Here is a 23,620-nt window from a genome sequence, read left to right as displayed (position 1 = left end):
CATCAGCTGGGAGGCAATCCATTATTGGATTGATCGCTATGGCGAAGAGAGCGACGCTCAAAACTGAGCCCTGTGGCACCCCATTCTCCTGGCGAAAGGTGTCTGACAGGACAGAACCCACACGTACCCTGAACTGTCGATCCATTAAAAGGAACGAATAAAAAGAGGGAGGCGACCGCGAAGGCCCCATGTATGCATGGTGCGGAGAATGCCCGCCCTCCAACAGGTGTCGTAAGCCTTCTCCAAATCAAAGAACACAGCCGCGGTCGGGCGCTTCCGCAAGAAGTTATTCATAATGAAGGTCGACAAGGTAACCAGATGGTCAACAGCAGAGCGGCGCCTACGAAATCCACATTGTACATTGGTAAGTAGGCGTCGAGACTCGAGCAGCCAAACCCATCGAGAGTTAACCATTCGCTCCATCACTTTACAGACACAGCTCGTAAGCGAGATGGGTCGATAACTGGAAGGCAAGTGCTTGTCCTTCCCCGGCTTAGGAATCGGGACAACAATAGACTCGCGCCAGCATGCGGGAACATGTCCCTCAATCCAGATGCGATTGTAAGTACGAAGAAGAAAACCTTTACCCGCAGGAGAAAGGTTCTTCAGCATCTGAATATGTATAGAATCAGGCCCTGGAGCGGAGGACCGTGATCGGCCAAGTGCGTTTTCGAGTTCCCGCATGGTGAATGGGGCATTATAACTTTCACGATTCGAGGAGCGGAAGTTAGGTGGCCTAGCCTCCTCTGCCTGTTCGCGGGAGAGGAAGGCAGGGTGGTAATGAGCGGAGCTCGAAACCTCTGCGAAAAAGCGGCCGAAGGCATTGGAGACAGCCTCAGGGGCCACAAGGACGTCATTCGCGACCGTCAAGCCAGAAACTGGTGAGTGGACCTTAGTGCCAGATAGCCGGCGCAGGCTACCCCAGACAACAGAAGAAGGAGTAAAACTGTTGAAGGTGCTTGTGAAAGCAGCCCAGCTGGCTTTCTTGCTTTCTTTAATAATACGACGACACTGTGCACGTAATCGTTTATAATTGATACAATTCGCCACTGTAGGGTGGCGTTTAAAGGTGCGTAAAGCACGACGACGAGCACGTAAAGCGTCTCTACATGCTGCGGTCCACCAGGGGACCTGTACGCGACGTGGAGAAGAAGTAGGGTGAGGGATGGAATATTCAGCAGCAGTGAGAATGACTTCCGTGAGGTGTGCGACCTGACTATCGCAGCTTGTGAATGTTTGATCCTGAAAGGTCGCCCTGGAAGAGAAGAGCCCCCAGTCTGCTTTGGAGATGTTCCAACTAGATGAGCACGGAGAGGGGTATGCTGCAGGAGATGGATAACACACGGGAAGTGGTCGCTCGAATATGTATCAGAAAGTGCATACCACTCGAACCGGCGTGCAAGTTGGGGAGTACGTATAGAGAGGTCTAAATGGGAATAGGAGTGAGATGTGTCCGAAAGAAAAGTAGGGGCGCCAGTATTGAGGCAGACAAGATTGAGCTGGTTGAAAAGGTCTGCTAACAGGGAGCCCCTCGGGCAGGATGCTGGAGAGCCCCAAAGGGGATGGTGGGCATTGAAGTCTCCAGTTAACAAAAATGGTGCAGGTAGCTGAGCAATAAGTTGCATCATGTCTGCCCTGGTAATGGAAGACGACGATGGAGTGTAAACGGTACAAATGGAAAATGTAAAAGTGGGGAGAATAATGCGGATGGCAACTGCCTGCAGGCCGGTGTGCAACGTGATGGGATCGTAGTAAATATCATCCCGGACCAGCAACATAACCCCTCCATGAGCTAGGATACCTACCACAGGGGGTAGGTCAAAACGCACAGAGGTGTAGTGTGCCAAGGCAGTTTGATCGCATGGGCGTAGCTTCGTTTCCTGGAGGGCTACGACGAGCGGACGGTGCAAGCGGAGCAGCAACTTCAAGTCCTCTCGGTTGGAGCGAATGCTGCGAATATTCCAGTGAATAAGTGCCATCGTAAGAAAAGAAAAAAAAGGGAAGATGAAAGAAGGGGTCACCTCGAAGGCCGCTGAGGGCCTGGCTTCGAGCGAGCACTGCCGCCGCTATCAGTAGGCGGACAGTCATCGTCCATTGGGTCTATAGGTTCATCGACCATCTTGGGAAGATGGCCGGGAGGGGGAGCTTCCTCCGCCGGTGAACGGCCAGATGTTCGGCTACCAGCGGTGCGGCCAGGCGAAACGAATGACGGCCTGGGGCGGCAACCGCTGGGTGGCGCAGGAGAAGAAATGCGCCGTGGCGGAGAAGGAGAACTGTGCTTCCTATGAGCCTTCTTGGAAGGTCGTTTGGTGGAAGTACCGGTCGAAGGCTGGGAGGTCGAGGTACGTAGGAAGTCTGCACGGGAAGGTTCCTTCTTGAAGGCCCGTGCATCTGACTTCTGGGTCTTCGTCTTAGCAGAAGCTGATGAAGGGGCTGGTGTCTGTGGGGTGATGGGAGGAAGAGGAGACGTCGACCGCGCAATCTTAGCACTGGCCGAACGGACGACCGTGGTGCTGAAGGTCAGATCGCATGTCTGGGTTGCCACCTCCCTGGTAGTCCGAGGAGAGGCGAGGACAGTACTGTATTTCCCCGCTGGGAGCAGCGTGGGCTTCCTACTAGCCAATAACTTGCGAGCAGCCGAGGTGGACACTTTCTCTTTGACCCGAATTTCTTGAATACAGCGTTCTTCCTTATAGACAGGACAGTCGCGGGAGGATGCGGCATGATCACCCTGACAGTTCACACAACGAGGAGACGGAGGTGGACAGTCACCCTTATGGGCATCCCTGCCACAAGTGACACATTTAGCCGCATTGGAACAAGACTGTCGAGTGTGATTGAAACGCTGACACTGGTAGCAGCGGGTAGGTGTCGGGACATAGGGGCGAACAGAAATAACCTCGTTGCCCGCCTTGATGCGCAATGGCAGCTTAACACTATCAAAGGTCAAGAAAAGTGTCCGGGTCGGTACAAGGTCATTGTTGACCTTTTTCATGACCCTATGGACAGCCGTCACGCCCTGCTCAGCGAGGAAAGATTGAATCTCCTCGTCAGTCAAGCCGTCGAGGGATCTAGTATAGACCACACCACGAGACGAATTCAAAGTTCGGTTAGCCTCCACCCGGACAGGAGTGTGGCCCGAAGCAGTTTTTGTGCCTGAAAGGCGCTCTCAGTTTCGAGTAATAAGGTACCGTTACGCAACCTGGTACAAGATTTGACAGATCCGGCTATGGCATCTACGCCCTTCTGGATAACGAAAGGGTTGACAGAGGAAAAATCCTTTCCGTCCTCAGATCGAGAAACGACGAGGAACTGTGGGGCAGGCGGTAGTACTTTTGTCACTGGTAGCTGGTCAAGTTTCCGTTTTTGGGCAGAAGTCAAGAGAGATGGAGTGAAATCCATTGCGGAGGAATCCCCCATGATTGCCAGCGTCTCCGATGGCGCGCTCCTTCCTTGTGGGGACCCTCTCAGAGGGCACTCCCGCCTTAGGTGAATGTTTACACCTCAGGTCACACCTCCCGAGAAACAGACGGAGGGACCAATCGGCATGGTCACAAGGTATCAGCTCAGGCAATCACCCCTCCCCGGGCCTGGCCTTTACCAGGGGGTACGCGCGTGCCTTACATGTCTACCCAGGGCGGGGAATTACACGTTACCCCGTCACCGGCTACGCGTGCGAACGCGTGGGTCGGCCTTCAGGCGCGCACAGGGAGGAAGGAAGAAGAGGAAAAGGAAGAGAGAGAGGACAGACTGTCTGAAACGCCGAGGCGGAGACCAGAGAAGGCAAGGAGAAGAAGGCAATGAGAAGGCAAGGAGAAGGCAAGGAGATTTTGCAGGGGAAAGAGGAAGGAAGACTGGGAGGTGGAGAAGAGCAAAGAAAGGAACCAACCAAAGGAAGGAAGAAACGAGAAGTGAAAAAGCAAAATGACCGCAAATAGAGGTCGTGGAACCGTCCGTCCCCGGACGCAGGCGCTAACTACCCCCTTGAGGGGGAGGGACTCCTTTTAGTCGCCTCTTACGACAGGCAGGAATACCTCGGGCCTATTCTAATCCCCGGACCCGCAGGGGGGGTGTTCTGGACTGCTATGCATGCACATTCACTTACTATGTCACTTACACATTTTCTGTGGTATACCTTAATAGAATTTTCACTGTGCCTGAAGCCATTTATATCAATCTGTGAACTCATTCTCTTATTAATAACTTACCTGCTCATTGGGGCAAGATTTAAGGACAATTGTTCTGTCAGCCTGAAGGCAGCTCTAGAAATCAGTGCACTTGTTTACTTTTTCAAATTATCTAGGTATTTTAAGAATTTCCTTTTTCTAGTGGTCCTGAGGCAGCTATAAACTGCTCTGTCTTCCAGTATAACTATTCAGTTTTAACCTCTGAGATGAATTAGGCTTCTCTGTTGTCTTAAAGAGCCATCTGTTTCCAAATAATTATTTGTTCATTTGTTGAAGCATTTTCTCAGTTGCAGTTTGTGAAGGTGGAAATTTTGAATCTAAAATCTAAGAATTGAAGCCAGCCACAGCTTTAGTCTTTCACTATTGCCTTATTTAAATTGTCACTTAACTAAGGTGTGTAATGTCTTAAACTCGAAAAGTTCAGAGTGTTGTTTGTAACCCTGCTAATGTATCTGATTTTAGTTATTTTTCTTAAATAAATATGTTTTAATGAACAATGGTGACTCGTGGACCCCAGTCTCTCCAGTCCTCCTCCCACTTAATTTCCCTTTTCCTGCTGGATGTTTAGTTGGTAACAGAAGATTGTTATTTTCCTGGAAGGAAAGGGGGGAGGAGGCAAGGCATTCTCATACTCCAGAATGAGATTATCACTCTGCAGTGGAGTGTGCGCTGATATGAAACTTCCTGGCAGATTAAAACTGTGTGCCCGACCGAGACTCGAACTCGGGACCTTTGCCTTTCGCGGGCAAGTGCTCTACCATCTGAGTTACCGAAGCATGACTCTCGCCCGGTCTCACAGCTTTACTTCTGCCAGTATCTCGTCTCCTACCTTCCAAACTTTACAGAAGCTCTCCTGCGAACCTTGCAGAACTAGCACTCCTGAAAGAAAGGATATTGTGGAGACGAGATACTGGCATAAGTAATGCTGTGAGACCGGGCGTGAGTCGCGCTTCGGTAGCTCAGATGGTAGAGCACTTGCCCGCAAAAGGCAAAGGTCCCGAGTTCGAGTCTCAGTCGGGCACACAGTTTTAATCTGCCAGGAAGTTTCATATCCTCATACTGTCATTCACAATGAGGTGTGTGTTCATAGGTATCCACTGCTAAACATGGGGTCCAATGACTGTCCCAATTTGTCCTTATTGAAGAAGCAAGAGTTTATCTACGAATTAAAAGTGTGTCAGCTGCCATGTAAGGGCAGTGTTGCCCAACTTGTGGCTCATCTGCATGCCGGTGTAGACTACCCCTTGGTGATTAGTACGAACTGCACCACGGAGATAGGTGTTGCACATCCTGACTGAGCTCTGGCCATGACAACCTTGTGTCAGGAGGTAGAGTGTTTAGAAAGTAGTCAGCCGCACCATAAGCAAATACACGCAACTCAGACAGAATTGATTCATTGGGCTAATCACTTGTGGGGTATTTCACAATGTAATCTATTCTGAGCAGGTTAGATTAGCTCTGCAATTACAGGGGCAGGTGATGACTTGCAAAGTGGTGTCAGCCACCTTGATTTAGAGAAATTAGGCACAATAGGTAGTGAGCAAGATTCTCCCACCAACAGATAACTGCTGGGAGCAGTAGCAATACTACAAACACCTTCAAGGACCAGAGGGGAATTCATTTGGAAAATTACCTTACCAAATAATGTTACTGCTTCAAACTATAATAGAACTTTAAAATTAGAATTTAAGACAGGTGAAATTCATTCTGTGGATCATGGTCTAATTTATGTTTCATGCTGATGCTTTTGCTGTCTCCAATAATGTTGTTCATTCGTTGTACCCCGTGTGTTAAGCCGTGTTTTCAGTCGAATTTTACACAAAAGTGCAGGATCGAGGAATCCTGGAAATCAATTATTGGGTTGAAATTATCTCATATTAAGAGGCTGCTCAAGCATAAACATGTTGGTAAGTGCAGTTTCCTAATGAACCTTTTCCTATGTACATAGATGAATATGTATGGCCATTCCAGCCTTGGAATGGCAAGTCACAGAGATACGAATACTCAATAATATATTAGAGAAAATGCAGCCACATGGCTTACGTTCGATCATAAATGCACATCTTTTACTGGATTAGAGGCTTTGGTGTCCGCTACAGATGCCAGAGTTTCGCGCACCAGTAGTTATGGGGGTTTCAGCATCATTATCAAGATGAAGATCGAGATTCCAGGCAATTTAAAAGGGGACCACCCAGAAGGAACAAGCATAGGATGTGTTGCCAGTGTAACAAAGAGGGGCATCTTGTATGGCAATTTCCAGTTCCATGGAAGGAGAGTCAAACAGCTGATGTCACAAGGAATAGAAGAGGCATGGTAGTGTTCTACTACTGGAGTGCTGTGTGTGTATCAAGTCTGAGGTATGGAAACCACTGCCTTACCTTTGGGAACAACTTAACTAGGAACCAGTGTGCACCCTCCTCAGCTATAGTAGTTCAGTTTGTCGTCTAGATTATCTGGAGTTCTGCCATACCTGTGAATTACCTTGTTTGCATCCATCCTCCAAATGTCGAGCTCTCACTGGGCAGATGTTGCCTCTGGTTGTCAAAACTGAGTATTGGAAAATTTTGTCGGCCTGTGAAGTAGAAAGTAATTAAAAATCTTTCAGTGAATTTAATTTTGGGGTGTGTTTTTGTAAGTGGCAGTGGGTTGGCATTAGATTGTCAAGGCAGGGTTGTTTATTTGAAATTTAATCCAGCTGAAAAAATCATGTTGTGCTCCTGTCAGGTTGCCACCGGAATTCATAGTGTTACCGCAACGTTCGCCATTTGGGCTCAGTCACCTTGGTCTAGTAGAGGTGAAGCAGGTACTGGAAGTTCTTGATTGTTTAGTGCAGATGTTAACTAACAGACTGGACATCACCAATAAAATCCAGTACAAGATTCGCGTTACAAATGACATTCCAGAGAGGTACAATCTTTACAACTTTCTCTATCAAAGATGAAATGTATATGTGCTTTGATTAATAATACATTGTTCGATGGGGTCATCGAGCCCTCAACCTCAGCCTATGCTTCTCCCATATTCTCACCTATGGGCAGCAGAGCAGTGTTTCATCCAGTTGTGGATTATCGTGCAGTTAATGAGAAGGTAGTTTTGGAATCTGTCACTTCCAAATCTACCTAATTTTTTTTCTTCATTGAGTGGGGCTCAGTATTTTACTGTCCCGGATCTCAATCACGCATATTATCAGATCATGCTAACAGAGGATTCCAAGCATAGTACTGCCTTCTGTACAGACTGGAACCTCTACGATTTTAACAGGGTGGCCTTTGGTTTGTCAGTGGCAGCTGCCATTCTGTCTTGCCTTCTAGATTGTGTTTTGGGTGATTTCAAGTGTGTCTATAATTACCTACATGGCATTGTTATTTGTAGTGCTAGTCTGTCTGGACAGCTGCAACTTTTTGCAGACCTGGTTGACCAGAGGGAGGTGGGACTTGATGTGAAACCATCGAAAATCACACTGGTACATAGGTTTCATTCTTGGGACATCTTAGTTCCACTGACTGCATTAGAATTGACCAGGAGTATACTGGTGACTTGTGAAAATTTCCAGTTCCTAGAAATAAGAAAGGTGTGGCACCGTTCATAGACACGGCAAATGCCGTAACGATTCAAGAAATTTCAAATGGGATGAAAGTCATCAGGAATCTTTTGAAGGCATTAAGGTGGCACTTACTAACCAACTAGTATTAGCCATACTCAATTTTGAGCTCCTGTTGTTCTTGCAGATGGACACCTGTAATTCTTCTGGAACAGAAAGTGGCAGCTGGCCTCCTGCAGGAACAGAATGAGATGGGTCTGTGGCAGGCTGATTCTCTATAGCCTACGCACCTTAAAACTTTCACCTGTGGAGATGAAATATTTTATGTATGAATAGGAAGCCTTGGCAGTTCTGTTTTCCCTTGACAAATTCAGATTTTATTTTGAACACCGAGACTTTTGTTTAGAGACTGACACTCAGCCTCTTAGTTAGGTTTTGGCTCATTACTTCCATAACACCCTCTTAGGCAGTCATTTGGGCATTTATACAACTGTTAAGATCAGACAACTCATCGCCTGGTCCTCCCTGTATAACAAAGGCTGGAGGTTGGTGGGGATCAAGATCGTTCAACATGTCACCTGGTTTCCCCTGTATAAGGACGTCCAGAGTTTGGTGGAGGGGAGTGTGAGCTGTAAGGGAGCTGAGCCCAACCTGAATTCTCCCATGGGGCTTTTCGAGTCTACACATGAGAAACACCTGATGCATAAATTTTTTATTGATTATATAGGACCACTTCCACATGTGTGGGTGTTAGGCACCTATTAGTTATTATGAACAACTTCTCTTTTTTCTCATTCTGAGCAGAAGGGTGACTATTCTGGTAATTATCCAGCATTTCTTATGAATTTTTTCTCTTTATGGGCCACCCAGGGTGCTTGTTATCAATAATGCTGCTGCTTTTGCTTCCCAGCTATTCATGAGGTTCTCCTTTGTCAATGTAATTAAGAATGTGATCACAAATCCTTATTACCTGCATACTTTGCTGACCAGGTGAACTGCAAGTTGAAGGCTGTGCTTATCTTTCGCAACAAGGCTCATATGAAGTGGGACATGTCAGTACCATGGGTCAATTTTGTCTTTAACAACGCACAACCCAAGTCCCTGGAGGCTCCTCCAGTATTCCTTATGCTAGCACATCCAGTCAATTCTCCTCTTGTCAACCTGTGGTCAATCAATGATTTGCTTCCAGACCAAGTCACCCTAGCATTAACACAGCACAACCGGAGCCAGGCTAGGCATAATACTAAAATTTCACATCACAGGCTAGCCATCTGCAACAATCATGGACTAAATGGTTCAGTGCAAAGGTTGGGGACAGTGTTAGTCCAAAATCCTAATATTGCTCAAAAAGGGGAGTTAAGGTTCGCTAGCAAGCTGGCTCCTCAGTTCTCTGTACCCTATGAGATTGCCAGGGTGGTGAGCCAGGCAAACCACCTGGTTCTGAATTTCTGCACAAGTAAAGACTCACGTGTGCTTATTACCCAGGTGAAGGAGAGTCACATGTAAAGGGCTTTTTAATGGGGGGGCAAGGGGAATTTGGTTTGGTGGGGGATGTTAAGATATGGTGGGGTCCGTCTCTGAATTCCAGCCCCATGTGCCAGGCAGATGTCACATCTCACAGCTCGGAGCTCATGGCACCAGTGGTGTTGTGGAGCCACACTGGATGTCAAGGAAAAGCAGTGCATTTCACAGGCAGTCGGTGTCTTGAAGCTGGACTGGAAGGTGAGCCATGCAGGGCTCATGGGCGGCATGTGCTGTTTGGCCGAATTTTATGTGCCACTATAATTATCACCATCACTACACTAAAACAATCTTCTTTCAATTATGGTAAGTGCCATAGTCTGATCAGCCCCAACATTATGATCACCACTCTAAAAGTTGGTATGTCCACCTTTGGCACAGATAACAGCAGGAAGACATTGTGGCATGGAAGCAATTAGGCCTTGGTAGATCATTTGAGGTAGTTGGCACACGTTATGTTAAATCACATCCCAGATGTGTTCGATCAGGTTCAGAGCTGGCAAATTGGGTGGCCATCGTATCAATTGGAACTCACCACTGTGTTCCTCAAACCATTCCACCACACTCGTGGCCTTGTGAAATGGTGCATAATTTTGATGAAAAATGCCACTGCCATTGCGAAATATGATCATCATGAAGAGGTGGACCTAACATGAACCATGGATCTTGTCACTGGTTGGGAGGCTTATGTGGCTCAGCAACACAGACAGCTGTAACAAAGGTGAAACTGCAACGGAGGGGTATCTGCTGAGAGGCCAGACAAACATGTGGTTGCTGAAGGAGGGGCAGCCGCCTTTTCAGTAGTTGCAGGGGCAACTTTCAGGATGAACGATTAATTTGGCCTTGTAACATTAACCAGAGTGGTGTTGCAGTGCTGATAGTCCAAACAGGTGAAAGCAAGGGGAAACTACAGCTATAAATTTTCCTGAGGGGATGCAGCTTTACTTTGTGATTAAATGGTGAAGGTGTCCTCTTGGGTAAAATATTCTGGAGGTAAAATAGTCCCCCATTCAAATCTCCAGGTGGTGATAACTCGGGACCAAGTTGTTATCAGGAGAAAGAAAACTGGCATTCTACAGATTGGTGCATGGAATGTCAGATCTCTTAATTCGGCAGGTAGGTTAGAAAATTTAAAAAGGGAAATGGATAGGATAAAGCTAGATATAGTGGGAATTAGTGAAGTTCAACGGCATGAGGAATAAGACTTCTCGTCAAATGAATACAGAATTATAAATAAAAATGAAATAGGGGTGATGGAAGTGTAGGTTTAATAATGGATAAAAGAAAAGGAGTGTGGGTAAGCTACTACAAACAGCATAGTGAATGCATTATTGTAGTCAAGATGAACATGAAGCCCATGCCTACCACAGTAGTACAAATTTATATGCCAACTAGATCCATGGATAATGAAACAATAGAAGGAATGTATGATGAGATAAACAAAATTATTTAGATAGTGAAGGGAGACAAAAATTTAATAGTCACGGGGGAGTGGAATTCGATAGTTGGAAAAGAGAAGGAAAAGTAGTAGGTGAATATGGAATGTGGGTAAGGAATGAAAGAGGAAGCCATCTGATAGAATTTTGCACAGAACATAACTTCATCATACACTATGTGCTCAAAAGTATCCACACACCCCAAAAACATTAGTTTCTCATATAGATGCATTGTGCTGCCACCTACTGCAAGGTACTCCACATCAGCGACCTATGTAGTCATGAAAGAGCAGAATGGGGTGCTCCGCGTAACTCATGGACTTCGAATGTGGTCATGTGATAGGGTGTCACTTGTGTAATACATCTGTATGTGAGATTTACACACTCCTAAACATCCCTTGGTCCACTGTTTCCAATGTGATAGTGACGTTGAAACATGGAGGGACATGTACAGCACAAAAGCGAATAGGGCGATCTTGTCTGTCTACTGACCGATACTGCCGACACTTATAGAGGGTCGTAATGTGTAATAGGCAGACATATATCCAGACTAATGGACAGGAATTGCACACTGCATCAGGATCAACTGCAAGTACTATGACAGTTAGGCAAGTCGTGAGAAAACTTGGATTTCATGGTCAAGCAGCTACTCAATTTGTTAGAGGAGCTTGAAATTTATAAAGCAAAAAACAGAGAACCAACTAAACTGCTTAACTGGCAAAATGATTGTGCCCAGTGCCTACTTTGCTTTACTTGACAATGTTTTAGTCTCACCACTGCACGCCTCTGTTATATATGGTGTGTTGATAAGTTCACCTAGTATTGAGTGCATCACATATTTACTTAGTTTTCATATGTTTTACGCATGACTCTAGTATCTTCTTGTTCCTTCACTATTCATTTCATAGCCTGCATTAATCAGATAGTGTGGATCATCCACTGTTACAGAATTTTGTCATTTTCTTGCAACGGAGTGCCGCAGGGTACGAAGGGCCCTCTGCCGGTCACGTTCCTCCAACCACTTCCCACCTGTGCGGAATACTGGCGTTAGCGCTAACAGAGGGCACTGATTATGTGCAGCACTATGTTTTCTTTCATTTGTGGCTCCTTTAGCAATTTGTTTTATGGTTGTTTAATATTACCAGGTGCACTCTCACTGGTGTTCAATATTAACGTCATTATCTAGAATATTGGCACTTGAGCACATGTCAACCACTGTTCCTTAACTCTTCCTCTTTTTAACAATGTTACGTATGTCATTTTTTTACTGCTTTTTATTACTGTAATGCCTTTTATACATTATAAGCTTACTACAGACTTCCCTCTTTATTTCTGCTGTTTCAATTAATTATTGAAAACTAGTGTATGCCGACATTAGCGACATCTGGTGACCGTACAACACAAACACCTTGTGGCTATTGTACAGCAGCTTGTTTTAAACAGTGGCACTACTGACAACATGACTCGTGCATGTGATGTTATTTATATGTATTTGACGATGCTGGTGCTGATTCCACATTTAACATTTGACGATGCCACTATGGCTGCAGTACATTAGGACTGTTTTTATGAAACAGGTATGCCTCTTCATATTTAAAATGCAGAAATATGTCAGTAGTACTTTTCATTATGGTCTTTTTATTGTTTTTTTAAGCTGTAGACAATCTGCGAGTATTTATGTTTCTCCCATTTTGTGCTGCAGATCTGATGATGGTCATTATAGACCGAAACCGGTAATCTGTTAACAAAACGTTTGTGACCATAGACGTAAATTAAAGGAAACTTAAGCTAACTTGGTTTCGTGTTTTTCATGGAGGGGCTTGCACCGCCTATTGTTTTGTGCGGCACTATCACAGCACAACGCCTACATTGATGTTTTAAGCACCTTCTTGCTCCCCACTGTTGAAGAGCAATTTGGGGGACAGCAATTGCACCTTTCAACACAATCGATCACCTATTCATGATGCACGGCCTGTGGTGGAGTCGTTACATGACAATAACATTCCTGTAATGAAGTGCCCTTCATGGAGTCCTGACCCGAATCCTATACGACATCCTTGGGAAGTTTTGGAATGCCGACGTTGTGCCAGGCCTCACTGACTGACATTGATACCTCTTCTCAGTGCAGCATTCTGTGAAAAATTGGCTGGCATTACCCAAGAAACATTCCAGCACCCGACTGAACATATGCCCACAAACATAGATGCTGTCATCAATGCGAAGGGTGGACGAACATCATATTGAATTCCAGCATTACCGATGGAGGTCACCACGAAATTTTAAGTCATTTTCAGCCTGGGGTCCAGATACTTTTGATCACATAGTGTAGCTAACACTTCGTTAAAGAATCATGACAGAAGGTTGAACACATGGAAGAGGTCTTGAGACACTGGAAGGTTTCAGATTATGCAGTGGTAAGACAGAGATTTAGGAATCAGGTTTTAAACTGTAAGACATTTCCAGGGGCAGATGTGGACTCTGACCGCAATTCATTGGTTGTGAACTGTATATTGAAACTGAAGGAACTGCAAAATGGTAGGAATTTTAGGAGATGGGATCTGGATAAACTAAAAGAATCAGAGGCTGTGCATAGTTTCAGAGGGCATTGGGACACCATTGACAAGAATATGGGAAAGAGATACAGTAGAAGAGGAAAGGGTAGATTTGAGAAATGAAATAGTGAAGGCAGCAGACGATCAAGTAGGTAAAAAGACGAGGGCTAGTAGAAATCCTTGGGTAACAGAAGAGAGATTGAATTTAATTGATGAAAGAAGAAAATATAAAAATGCAATAAATGAAGCAGCCAAAAAGGAATACGAACATCTCAAAAATGATATCGACATGAAATGCAAAATGGCAAAACAGGGATGGGTACAGAGCAAATTTAAGGATGTGGAGTCCATATGACTAGGGGCAAAATAGATACTGCCTACAGGAAAATAACTGATGATGGTCGTAGCAGAGAGGATATAGAATGTAAATTGGCAATGCCAAGAAAAGCCTTTCTGTCCAAGAGATAGTTATTAACATGGAGTATAAACGTATGGGTCAGGAAGTCTTTTCTGAAAGTATTTGTATGGAGTGTATCCATGTATGGAATTGAAACATGGATAATAAAGTGTTTAGACAAGAAGAGAAGCTTTCGAAACATGGTGCTATAGAAGAACACTGAAGATCAGATGGGTAGATCATGTAATTAATGAGGAGGTACCGAATAGAATTGGGGAGGAGAGCAATTTGTGGCACAACTTTACTAGAAGAAGGGATCAGTTGCAAGGACATGTAATGAGGTTGCAAAGGATCACCAATTTAGTATTGAAGGTAAGTTCAGAGGGTAAAAATCATAGTGGGAGACCAAGGCATGAATACACTAAACAGATTCAGGAGGATGTGGGTTGCAGCAGTTACTCAGAGATGAAGAAGCTTGCACAGGATAGAGTAGCATGGACAGCTGCATTACACTAGTCTCAGGACTGAAGATCGCAACGACGACGTAAGAGGTGGATGTGGTTTGCAACCAGTTCACAATACTCCTTTTCTAACATAGTGGCTTGCATGAGCTCCAGTGAACCCATGGGTGCCCACATGGTCTTTTCCTGGAGTATAATGGAGGTCCTGCCAGTACTGGAGTAAAGGAACTGTTCCCTTTGTGGGTGATGGAAATGTACCCTCACAAAGGCAGGACCATGCAGTGGTTTGCCATTGTGCCAAATCCAGCACCAATAGTTACATGTCTATTTCAGTTGAAGTTGTTGATGTCATGGCATTAACACTGGCACAGTCGTGGGTCATCAGCTAAACAGACTCATCATTATGAGTGTTTTGAGCATTGTGCATTCAGACACACTTGTACTCTGCCAAGCATTAAAGTCTGATGTTAGTTACACCATAATTTGCTGCCTGTCTTGTTTTAACAGTCTTCCCAACCTATGATGTCTACCATCTGTCATGACAGGTGCTTGCCCAACCCCATAATGTCAGGGCATGGTTTAACCTCTATTTCACCTTGTGTTGAAGACAACTGCGACAACACTCCTCAAACAACCAACAAGCTGTGCAGCTTCCAAAATGCTCCTGCCAAGCCTTCCAGCCATCAAAATCTGCTCTCGGTCAGACTAAGATAGATTGTGCGCAGTCCCTATTTTACACTCGGTCAGCATACTCATTAATAATCCATGCACCGTGTGTGTCTGACTAGAAGACAAGGTTAGGTGCTATTGCCTGGATGAGTTTATATTGATAGCAAATCCGTGGTCATAATGTTTTGGCTGATGTGTATATGGATTTACTATTATGACTTCCAAATGGAGGCTGGGCAATGCCAAGGGAACCATTCTGCAACATTTAAGGCAATTGTCAAATGCATCAATTTATTACAAGGGCCTATCAGAAAATAATGCCTCCAAAGTTTTTATTCTGTTCTTTATATCAGTTCAAGTATTACTTGCCATGCATATTACTCTGTTGATGTTTCCGCTTTTCTGACAATATGCAGGACCCTCCTGCTGGAGAGTTTTGAATTACAGTGTGTAAGATGGGTGTGTTATTTAACCATGTCGACATGTGAGAAAACCCTCAGAAAACAGAGCACTGATTCAAATAGTTCACACACACATGGGGCACCCTTTCCTTCAGCATGACAACGCCGGACCATACACAACCTGCAAGTGACACCCTTGATTCATTATTATTGATCATCCACCATAGTGTCCTTGCTTGATTCAATGAATTTTCAACTGTTTCCAAAACCTAAAGAACACCTTCAAGGATAATAGTGACGAATTGGTGTGAGCAGAGGTGAGGCTGTGGAGCTACCAAGAAAATCAAACATTCTACAGTAATGATACCAACAACCTGGTGTCTCATTGAGAGAAAGGGTTCAGTGCCAGGGTGACTATGTTTGAAATAAATATACAAACACGAAGAATAAATATGTTAAATGTTAAGTTTGTTTTAATTAAAATGCTTCAATAATTTTCAAATAAAAATTTTGAGCCATTACTTTCCAGCATGTCCTCATGCCCAAACTATACACAATCAAAAATTAAGTTTTAATTAATTTGGCAAAGGTGGCTTTCCATTGATATAATGTCTACATGCATCTGTTAAGGTCATATGGAAGTTCAGTCCATCAACTAACTCAGCACACATTGTAAGAGAAGACTTATTGTGGGTAAAGGTTACAGTCTAGGCACCATTAGGATTTTTTAATAAACATTAGGCTGTGCTACTGGTCAATTTGCTACATCCTTTATTTGACTTTCACATTTCTAGGCTTTGTCAGCTCGCACCCAAACTGCCACCTTTCAACCTAGGCTAGGCCTTGAGCTGCACTATGGGTCAGTCACCACAACCAATATTTCAAGGCGGGCTAGAGCCCCATTTTAACCTTGTAGCCTTTGAATAGTTCTGTGGTTCAGGTCCAAGGTGAATGATTCTTCAAATTGCTTTTCATACACATGCTGTGTGTTGTGCATACATATCATTCTATATGTCGAACAATCATTATGTGGGGGGTAAAAGCCAAAGCCTGAACTATGTTGGGTCTAACCACTCTTACTGTATTTAATAAAATTTAGTAAATTTACTTTCCTATCATTTCCTCACAGTGATACTTCTCATCAAATGAATTGCCTCACATAGTTTGTACGAACTATAGTAAAACACTCACATATATTCAAATGCAAATGCTGCATTAATGCTATCACAGTACTTCTGCAGTTGCACCCAAGATGGATGTTGAAACAGACTTGTTCAGCACAGATAGTTGACAAGTAGTTTGTGTGATTGTGTCAGGACCCTCAGTTCTGGTTGGCAGAATAAAAATATTAGTGGGACCAAGTGAATTTGTTTGCCTGCTGATAGCCAAATACCCTACGAACAGTTGTACTACATCAGATTTTAAGTGACACGTATATGTAAGATTATTGACAGCAGTAACTGCAACATTCTGCCAGTTTCACAAACAATGTGTGTAACAATGTGCAGCAAACGCAGAAAGTGATTATGAACAAACCTATCAATATTTAATATGTAACCCCACAGCTTCATCAAAACTGTTGCCAACATACAAATTCATTCTGCACCTACCGGCTGTGTACCAATTTATGCTTCCAAGTGATATTTGTCTGAAATTTAACTTTAGTGCTGACAGTTCTACTTACACTTTGTTCACATATTCAAAGTTAGTCATATTCAATGTTAATAGTACTACAAAACATACTTCTCAGGTTGGTGACCATGCAAATGTCACTTTAAAGTTATTTACAATTAGGCCTAACTTATTGTACATCATCAATAAATAAATGACAATTCTCACTCCACACCACAATACACTGCAATAATGCATTAACTGCAGCCATACCATCTATAGATGTAATGGCACTTAACATTCACTATAGTCAGTTATTCTTAAGCTGCACATTAAGGTTGTCATTTAAAAGAAGTGTATCAGAGCAGAATATGCCCACTTTATGGCAACCACCTTATCAGTGTAACTGGATTGTGCATTAAGGTTTTCCATGTTTACTGAACATTAAATTGAAACTCTTGCTCAATTCTATCTGAGGTTTAATACACGGCTTATTTCAAAATGTGTAACATGTCATATTTACGACTGAATGTTCATCAGTTTTTTAGTAAACACAATTACTCATGTTTCCAGCAATATGACATGAATTGTATGTATTCACACACTATACACATAAATTAATGAAACACAGTTAAGAAATACGAGTAAGCTACTCACCATCGAGTGTAACTCAGTTTTTACTTCATCAGTTTCCTCTTTTTTTATCCACATTGTTGGGTCCTGGTCCATGGCTTCAATTCTACAGTCTGAAAAAGAAAAGCAATCAGATAAGAATAGTTGTACTATGTTTCCATTTTTACCATGAGGTATTGCTCAAAGGCAGTATTTTCACTCATCTACTGGGTGCAGTAGATGAGCGATTACACAAGAAACAGATTCAAAGTGGCTGAGGAAAAGTGTGCTCAGTGATATAAGCTCATTTACATTTTTCATGTCATGAAGAGTGAGAGCAATCATAAAATAACATGCACTGGAAATGGAGTATTTACAGTCGCTACTGCTTCTTTGTAACACTGGCTTATAGATACTGTCCTATGTGGCAATTTTGGAACGTGTATTTTCTTGTGCATGCACTAACTTCAGTATTACAAACAATCCAAGCAGTCAATAGATCGAAGAGAAAATACTGGATAACAACAAATATTTCATTCTACACTTTGTTCGTTGTGTTAATTTCAGTTCAATAGGGACATGATTAAAATCTGGACACACAGATTGTTTGTTTATCAATGAATATGCATATTCAACATAGGTATTACTGAAATTTTCTCCATCTGTATTCATTCACCGTTGTATAATCAATTTACCATAAGCATCATCATTTTGGAATCTTAACCTGCTTTTAAGGAAAACCATAAAAATGTAACGTAGATTGCACACTGCAACGCGGAAGCTCTCATTCTTGATTACCATTAAGAGTAAACACTGGTGAGTTTTCTTTCTTACGAAACTGGTTTACTGAAACTACTTCCTACTAACTGTAACTATGATGAGTGATCTATTAAGTTCTGATGACATGTAATGCTTTATGTTTGACGAATTACAGTTAATTTGTACCTCTTATTTCGCCAGTTCCTAAATTACAGTATTCTTATACAGAAGTCCATTAAAACCCACACACTACAACAAACTGGTATTTACACATGATTAGACGAATATAACGACACGAATAATCAAAGCACAGTGAAGACTAACAAAATTCAACATAATTACATCATTTCATTTCATTTCATGCGAACAAACCACGAATTAAAAAAATGCTTACGTTAGCACTACAATCTGGCGCCGCTCTATGTCTACATCAGATTACAGCAAATTATCATCACGAACATTATTACACTTAAGTCAACATAACCGCACTAACATAGCGAATGTTTGAACTTCACTGTCCGCCTTTTCCAGTCAGTCACGAAATACATGACGGAAATCACTGCATAGGCAAACTGCTCCTCACAACACGTCATAATCTCAACCGTTTCTTTTATGAAGATACACGTAGCGACTTTACCGGACAGGCCAAAAATAGCAACCACTAATAAATCAGGTATTTGACTGTTATGAACATAACCTGAAAAATTACAACACTCACACACCGTCATCAACTCAGCTGTTATTGTAATATAAATGAAATACCGTATTAATTTACTTCCGGAACAATTTTTTCACTTATTCTTGTTTGCAGTTTATAAACGCTTATAAATTACCACGAGAATGTCACACACAAATTTCGCAAAATCACGAGGTTGCAGCTGGATACACACTGACACCAGCTAAACCAAAGAACTTACACCAAGACGAAGCTCTATGCCGTGGGCTATGAGACAAGCAGTATGGTAGAAAGGGAAAGATAAAATGCGAAAATTAAATTCCATAGGATATTCTATCCCTTTGGTAAACCCTTATCGCTATTTTAGTACAACAACGAGATAACGTAAAATAGTTGTTATTGAAGGAATGCGTTTGAAAGTTTTTGGAATTTTAAATCTTCACTGTACTGTATGGGAAGCACTATTCTGAACAGGGACATCACATCGTCGTAACTTTCCTTTGTTACAGGCAGGACGGGCATGCACAAAGTGCTTGACGGTGAGAACTTGTTGATTTTTCTTGTTTTCTTATTAGAGTTATGAGCTCTAAACTCTTCTTCAAAGTTTTCTTTAAATCGCGTAACAAATGGACGCTGATTTACGACATTCCCATCCGAAGAAGGAAGGAAGATTAGATTTAACGTCCCATCGACATCAAGGTCATTAGAGACAGTTCACAAGCTCGGATTGTGTTAAGGATGGGGAAGGAAATCGGCCGTGCCGTTTGAAATGGAACACCCTAGCTTTTGCTTGGAGCAATTTAGGGAAGTCACGGAAAACCTTAATCTCTGTTCTCAGATACTGGTCTGCACCATCGTTCTCCCAATTGCGAGTCCAGTGTGCTTGAGGCGGGAACGTGTTGTATCTCCGCTTACGGTCGCTCATGTGCAGTGAACCGGCATTTATCGCCGCGCCCACGCACTATGCTCATGGGAGAGGCTTTGTGGCAATAAACGACTAAAGTGGTTTCTGGACAGGACACATTTATTTTTCCTACCGTTACAATAAATGACAACTAATATACTTCGCTAATGTCCGTCCATACAGGCGCGTTGCACTGGCGGCACGGCTCGGTCACCGATCCCGGAGGGTGTACACTCCAGTGACGAGCCGTGGCGCGACCGCGTGGACCGAGCGAGACAAAAGGCCGCGTCACTGAATGTTCTGCTCTTGGCGTGAGCGGAGGCGCCGTAACGTCCGCGAAGAAGCGAAAGACAATTTAACGGCGACTGCGTTTACGACCGCGCGTACGCATTTATGGCGGAGTCACGTTGACTCGACGCACGTGGTCCGCGGCGGAAGAACTGGGGAGACGTGTGTCGCGTCGCGTCGACTAGCTCGCACTGTAGAGGTGGCAAAAAATAACGTAACTGATAGAAATAACCGGTTACTGAGAAGTAACGGTTACTGCGATAACCGTTCCTCTGATTCTGTCAGTTATTTCAATAACTGTTTAGTGTCAACAGTGCCTCGCGCCATCTGTTGACCGAAGATCGTACTGCGCATTTGGAAGGCGTTCTATAGACCATGGGAATAACTGTGAGACTGCGCGCCATCTGTTGATAAGAACTGTGTACTACTTCGTGGTCCTTCGTTACTTTTAGCATAAACAATTAAATAAAGTTAATGTCCGAGCCGTGGCTGATAGGAGCTGCAGTACAAGCATTAACAAGTACAGTCGATCCCTTGAGCCATCGCCATACGTGTTAATTTAGCTTGGACACGTAGTACAAGGAAAGTTACTAAGGAATTCGAGCGACTATGGAAATAACTGTCAGAGACCGGTATTCTCCTCTGGCAGTTATCGTTATTGGCTCGTAGTTCTAGTTCTCTGGCAGTTATCGGGCTACCACCACAGGTAACCTGGAAGCTGGTAACGGAATAACTGTGTGTGTAGACGTTCCTGACTCGGTGACTCCAGTTAAAGGTCGTAGTTCCAGGTGATATTTCCAGAGAGGATAGTAACTGGAGCGAACAAATATTTTCGTACTGCTACGGAAACGACGGTGGGCCATCGGGGAGAGGGGATGGCAAATAACGGGAATCTATCATCTCATTTCTCTGCAATTCTTGGTGTTCTGGAACAGGTGTCACTATTTTTCCGGCCTTTGGTTGCGTTACAGGGTATTGACTTTCGTTCCGCGTTCTTGTTTTTCTTTTGTGTTGTTGATATTACCACCAATAGTTACCAACATGAAGAGGTCGAGGACAAGCGAAATGTGGTCATATTTCGAAACTCTTGATCGAGAGTTTGCGAAATGTACTTTGTGCGGTAAGAAATTATCGTACAAATCGACGACGACGAATTTAAAAAAACATCTTCAGAAATCACATTTAATTGTGAATTTCTCTTCACAAAGACCTTCGGAGCTAGATTTGGGTGAGTAATGAAAAAAATATATTTATTGCAATTACGGTTATTTCAGTGCATGCATAATCATTTATTTTTTATTTTATTAATTTTTTTAAAATAAGAGCATACTATACAGTGTGGTGCTTTGTGCATTTTTACACGCAAGTTTTCATTTGTCGTGACTACTTAAGCTGTCGATACCACTGCACCTGTTTGCCTTGACATTTTCAAACATTAAATTATGTTGCATATGGTGCCGGAATACTTAATTATTTAATTGGAAGTTATTGTTGCAGGTGTAATAACGATAGTGCTAATAAAATGCCACTGTGTGATATATGAACTGTCATCTCGCAATTATTAGTAACTAATCGGATAGCAGATTGTATCAGTGCTCATTCCTGTGTATCATCTGTTTTTAACCCTGACGATGCCGGGAGGGAGGGGGGGGGGGGGAATTAGATACTGTTTCATATTTTAAAATTTTGAAAAGGATAATTGTTTTTAATGGAGTCTTCAACTGAATTCCATAAATGTTTTAAATTTTGTGGTTAAACTTGACCCAAAAATTTGACACGTTAATAGTACATGTGACTTTCCACAGTGACAGTCATATTGAATATTTTGAAGTTCAGGGCCCTACTTATACATCAGTATTTGTTTAAAATATATGTCAACAACAATTAAGATATTTTTTTTAGGGCGGAAATACAGTACCCTCCCTTCCCCCCAACACACATTATTGAAAATGTGTTGGTGTTGCTAGGATTAAAGAAGAAACTTGAAGCTATAGTCATTACTAAAACTGAGTCAATTGTCAACTTGTTTGAAGTAAATATTCAAGCTGCAAGTACCATGTAGAATACTGTATGCAAACATTGTAATATATATCACCAAAAATAATATGGCATCATTTCTATTGTGCTTATGCTGATATGAAACCTATTTTTCTGTAGGTGAAACCCTTCCTGTAGAGGTGATCCTTGGCACCAGTAGTGTGGAAGAGGAGCGAGAGGCACACCAACACCAGCAGATGAGTCTCTGTTTAATACTTGGGATATTATAACAGTAAGGTAATTCTAGTTTGGGTACATTTTTGGCAGATTTGAACTCCTCCTTAAAATGGAGATATAACTGTAGGGCATGGCATATATTTGTTATGCTACATTAAAAGAGTACTAGTGGTTTTGTGTTGAAGTGTTTAATGTATATTGTCGGTCAGTAAGTCAGAGCACTTTGTTCCAGTTATAGCTCCAGAAGTCAGTCACCAGCAGCAGATGTCACACAGTTATAAAATGGGAAACTTGAATAAGGTACTAGTGGTTTGGATACATGTGTGGGAAATTTCACCTTTCACTTAAAATGAAGGTACAGTTACAGTCCTTACTCGAGTATACTGGCAAATGGTAACTCAAAGCTCTTTGTTTCTGTTACAGCTCCAGAAGTCAGCAGCAGCAGCAGCAGTCACACAGCCATAATGCGAGAAGCTTGAAGAATAATGTGGTAGTGGTTTGGATACATATGACATATTTCACCTTCAGTTTAAAATTGAAGTTTGTTTATATTGGCAGGTGATAACTCGGAGCTCTTTGTTCCAGTTATGGCTCCGATAGTCTTCCAGCAGCAGCAAATGTTACACAGTCCTATAGAGGCAAACTTGAAGTATATAGTAATAGTGTTTTGCATACAATGGCAAACTTGACCTTTCGCTTAAAATGGAGGTACATTTGCACTGAGTTTAATGTTATGACACGTGAATGGATTACCAGTGATGTATATGTAAATACTGGAATTTGTAACTTAGAACTTAATTTCAGTATCGGCTTTGAAATTTGGTCACTGGATACAACTATATTATCTTTCATGTTGATAGCAGCAATCATCAGATTGCAATCCAGTTAAGTACCTGTGAGGCATGAGATGTCAAAAATACTTGTGGGTTATTGGTAGCCTGTGTCAAGGCATGTGGCACCTCAAAGTTTGTAAGTACAGTAGCATTTTGTTTTCTGCTTTACTTAAAAATTGGTAGCTGTAGCACCCATTCTGACATTCAATTATTTTGAATTTCAAGTTTCTTAGAATGATACTGACATCAGTTTGTTAACACTAATCCGTATATTATTGTTAATATATGCTGCTATTTTCCTCAGATGTTAACTGAAATTGTTTCATTGTTATGATAACAACACTTCAGCCTTTGCAAACTTGCAGTATAGGTTACCTGCTGAGAAATATTTACTGGAAGAAATGGTTTCTTGAATAGGACCGAAAGGAAAACCACTGAAAATGCCAAACGTGAATTGTTGAAACATCTTGTGCTCAATACTAAATTTCATTTGCAAAACACGGAAGTTTTCCTATTTTTGTGGTGGAACACAACAAATTCTCATAATTTTGCTAGTTT

The 23,620-nt window shown here is 42.7% G+C and overlaps 1 protein-coding gene and 1 long non-coding RNA gene across 3 annotated transcripts in view; one reads left to right on the top strand and one right to left on the bottom strand.

Moving 5' to 3' along the window:
* LOC126213066 (uncharacterized) overlaps nt 1-18,848 on the bottom strand; it is a 91,549-nt gene extending 72,701 nt beyond the window's left edge. For both annotated transcript variants that reach the window (XM_049940647.1, XM_049940646.1), the window contains exons 1-3: nt 18,641-18,848; nt 17,434-17,522; nt 6,669-6,759 (exon numbers count right to left, since the gene is read on the bottom strand). In XM_049940647.1, the coding sequence (XP_049796604.1) occupies nt 6,669-6,759; nt 17,434-17,522; nt 18,641-18,740 (280 nt within the window). In that variant the 5' untranslated portion in view covers nt 18,741-18,848. The remainder of the gene's footprint in view (nt 1-6,668; nt 6,760-17,433; nt 17,523-18,640) is intronic.
* A 1,754-nt stretch (nt 18,849-20,602) lies between these two features.
* On the top strand, nt 20,603-23,368 carry LOC126213175 (uncharacterized). Its single transcript, XR_007541102.1, has 6 exons — nt 20,603-21,243; nt 22,173-22,289; nt 22,462-22,529; nt 22,669-22,719; nt 22,815-22,937; nt 23,034-23,368. It is a non-coding gene; the product is annotated as an uncharacterized LOC126213175 (long non-coding RNA).
* Nucleotides 23,369-23,620: the final 252 nt, after the last annotated feature.

Source organism: Schistocerca nitens, chromosome 11 (genome assembly GCF_023898315.1).
Source record: "Schistocerca nitens isolate TAMUIC-IGC-003100 chromosome 11, iqSchNite1.1, whole genome shotgun sequence".
In the NCBI taxonomy this organism is placed as follows: domain Eukaryota; kingdom Metazoa; phylum Arthropoda; class Insecta; order Orthoptera; family Acrididae; genus Schistocerca; species Schistocerca nitens.
This window is presented reverse-complemented; position numbering and strand designations above follow the sequence as displayed.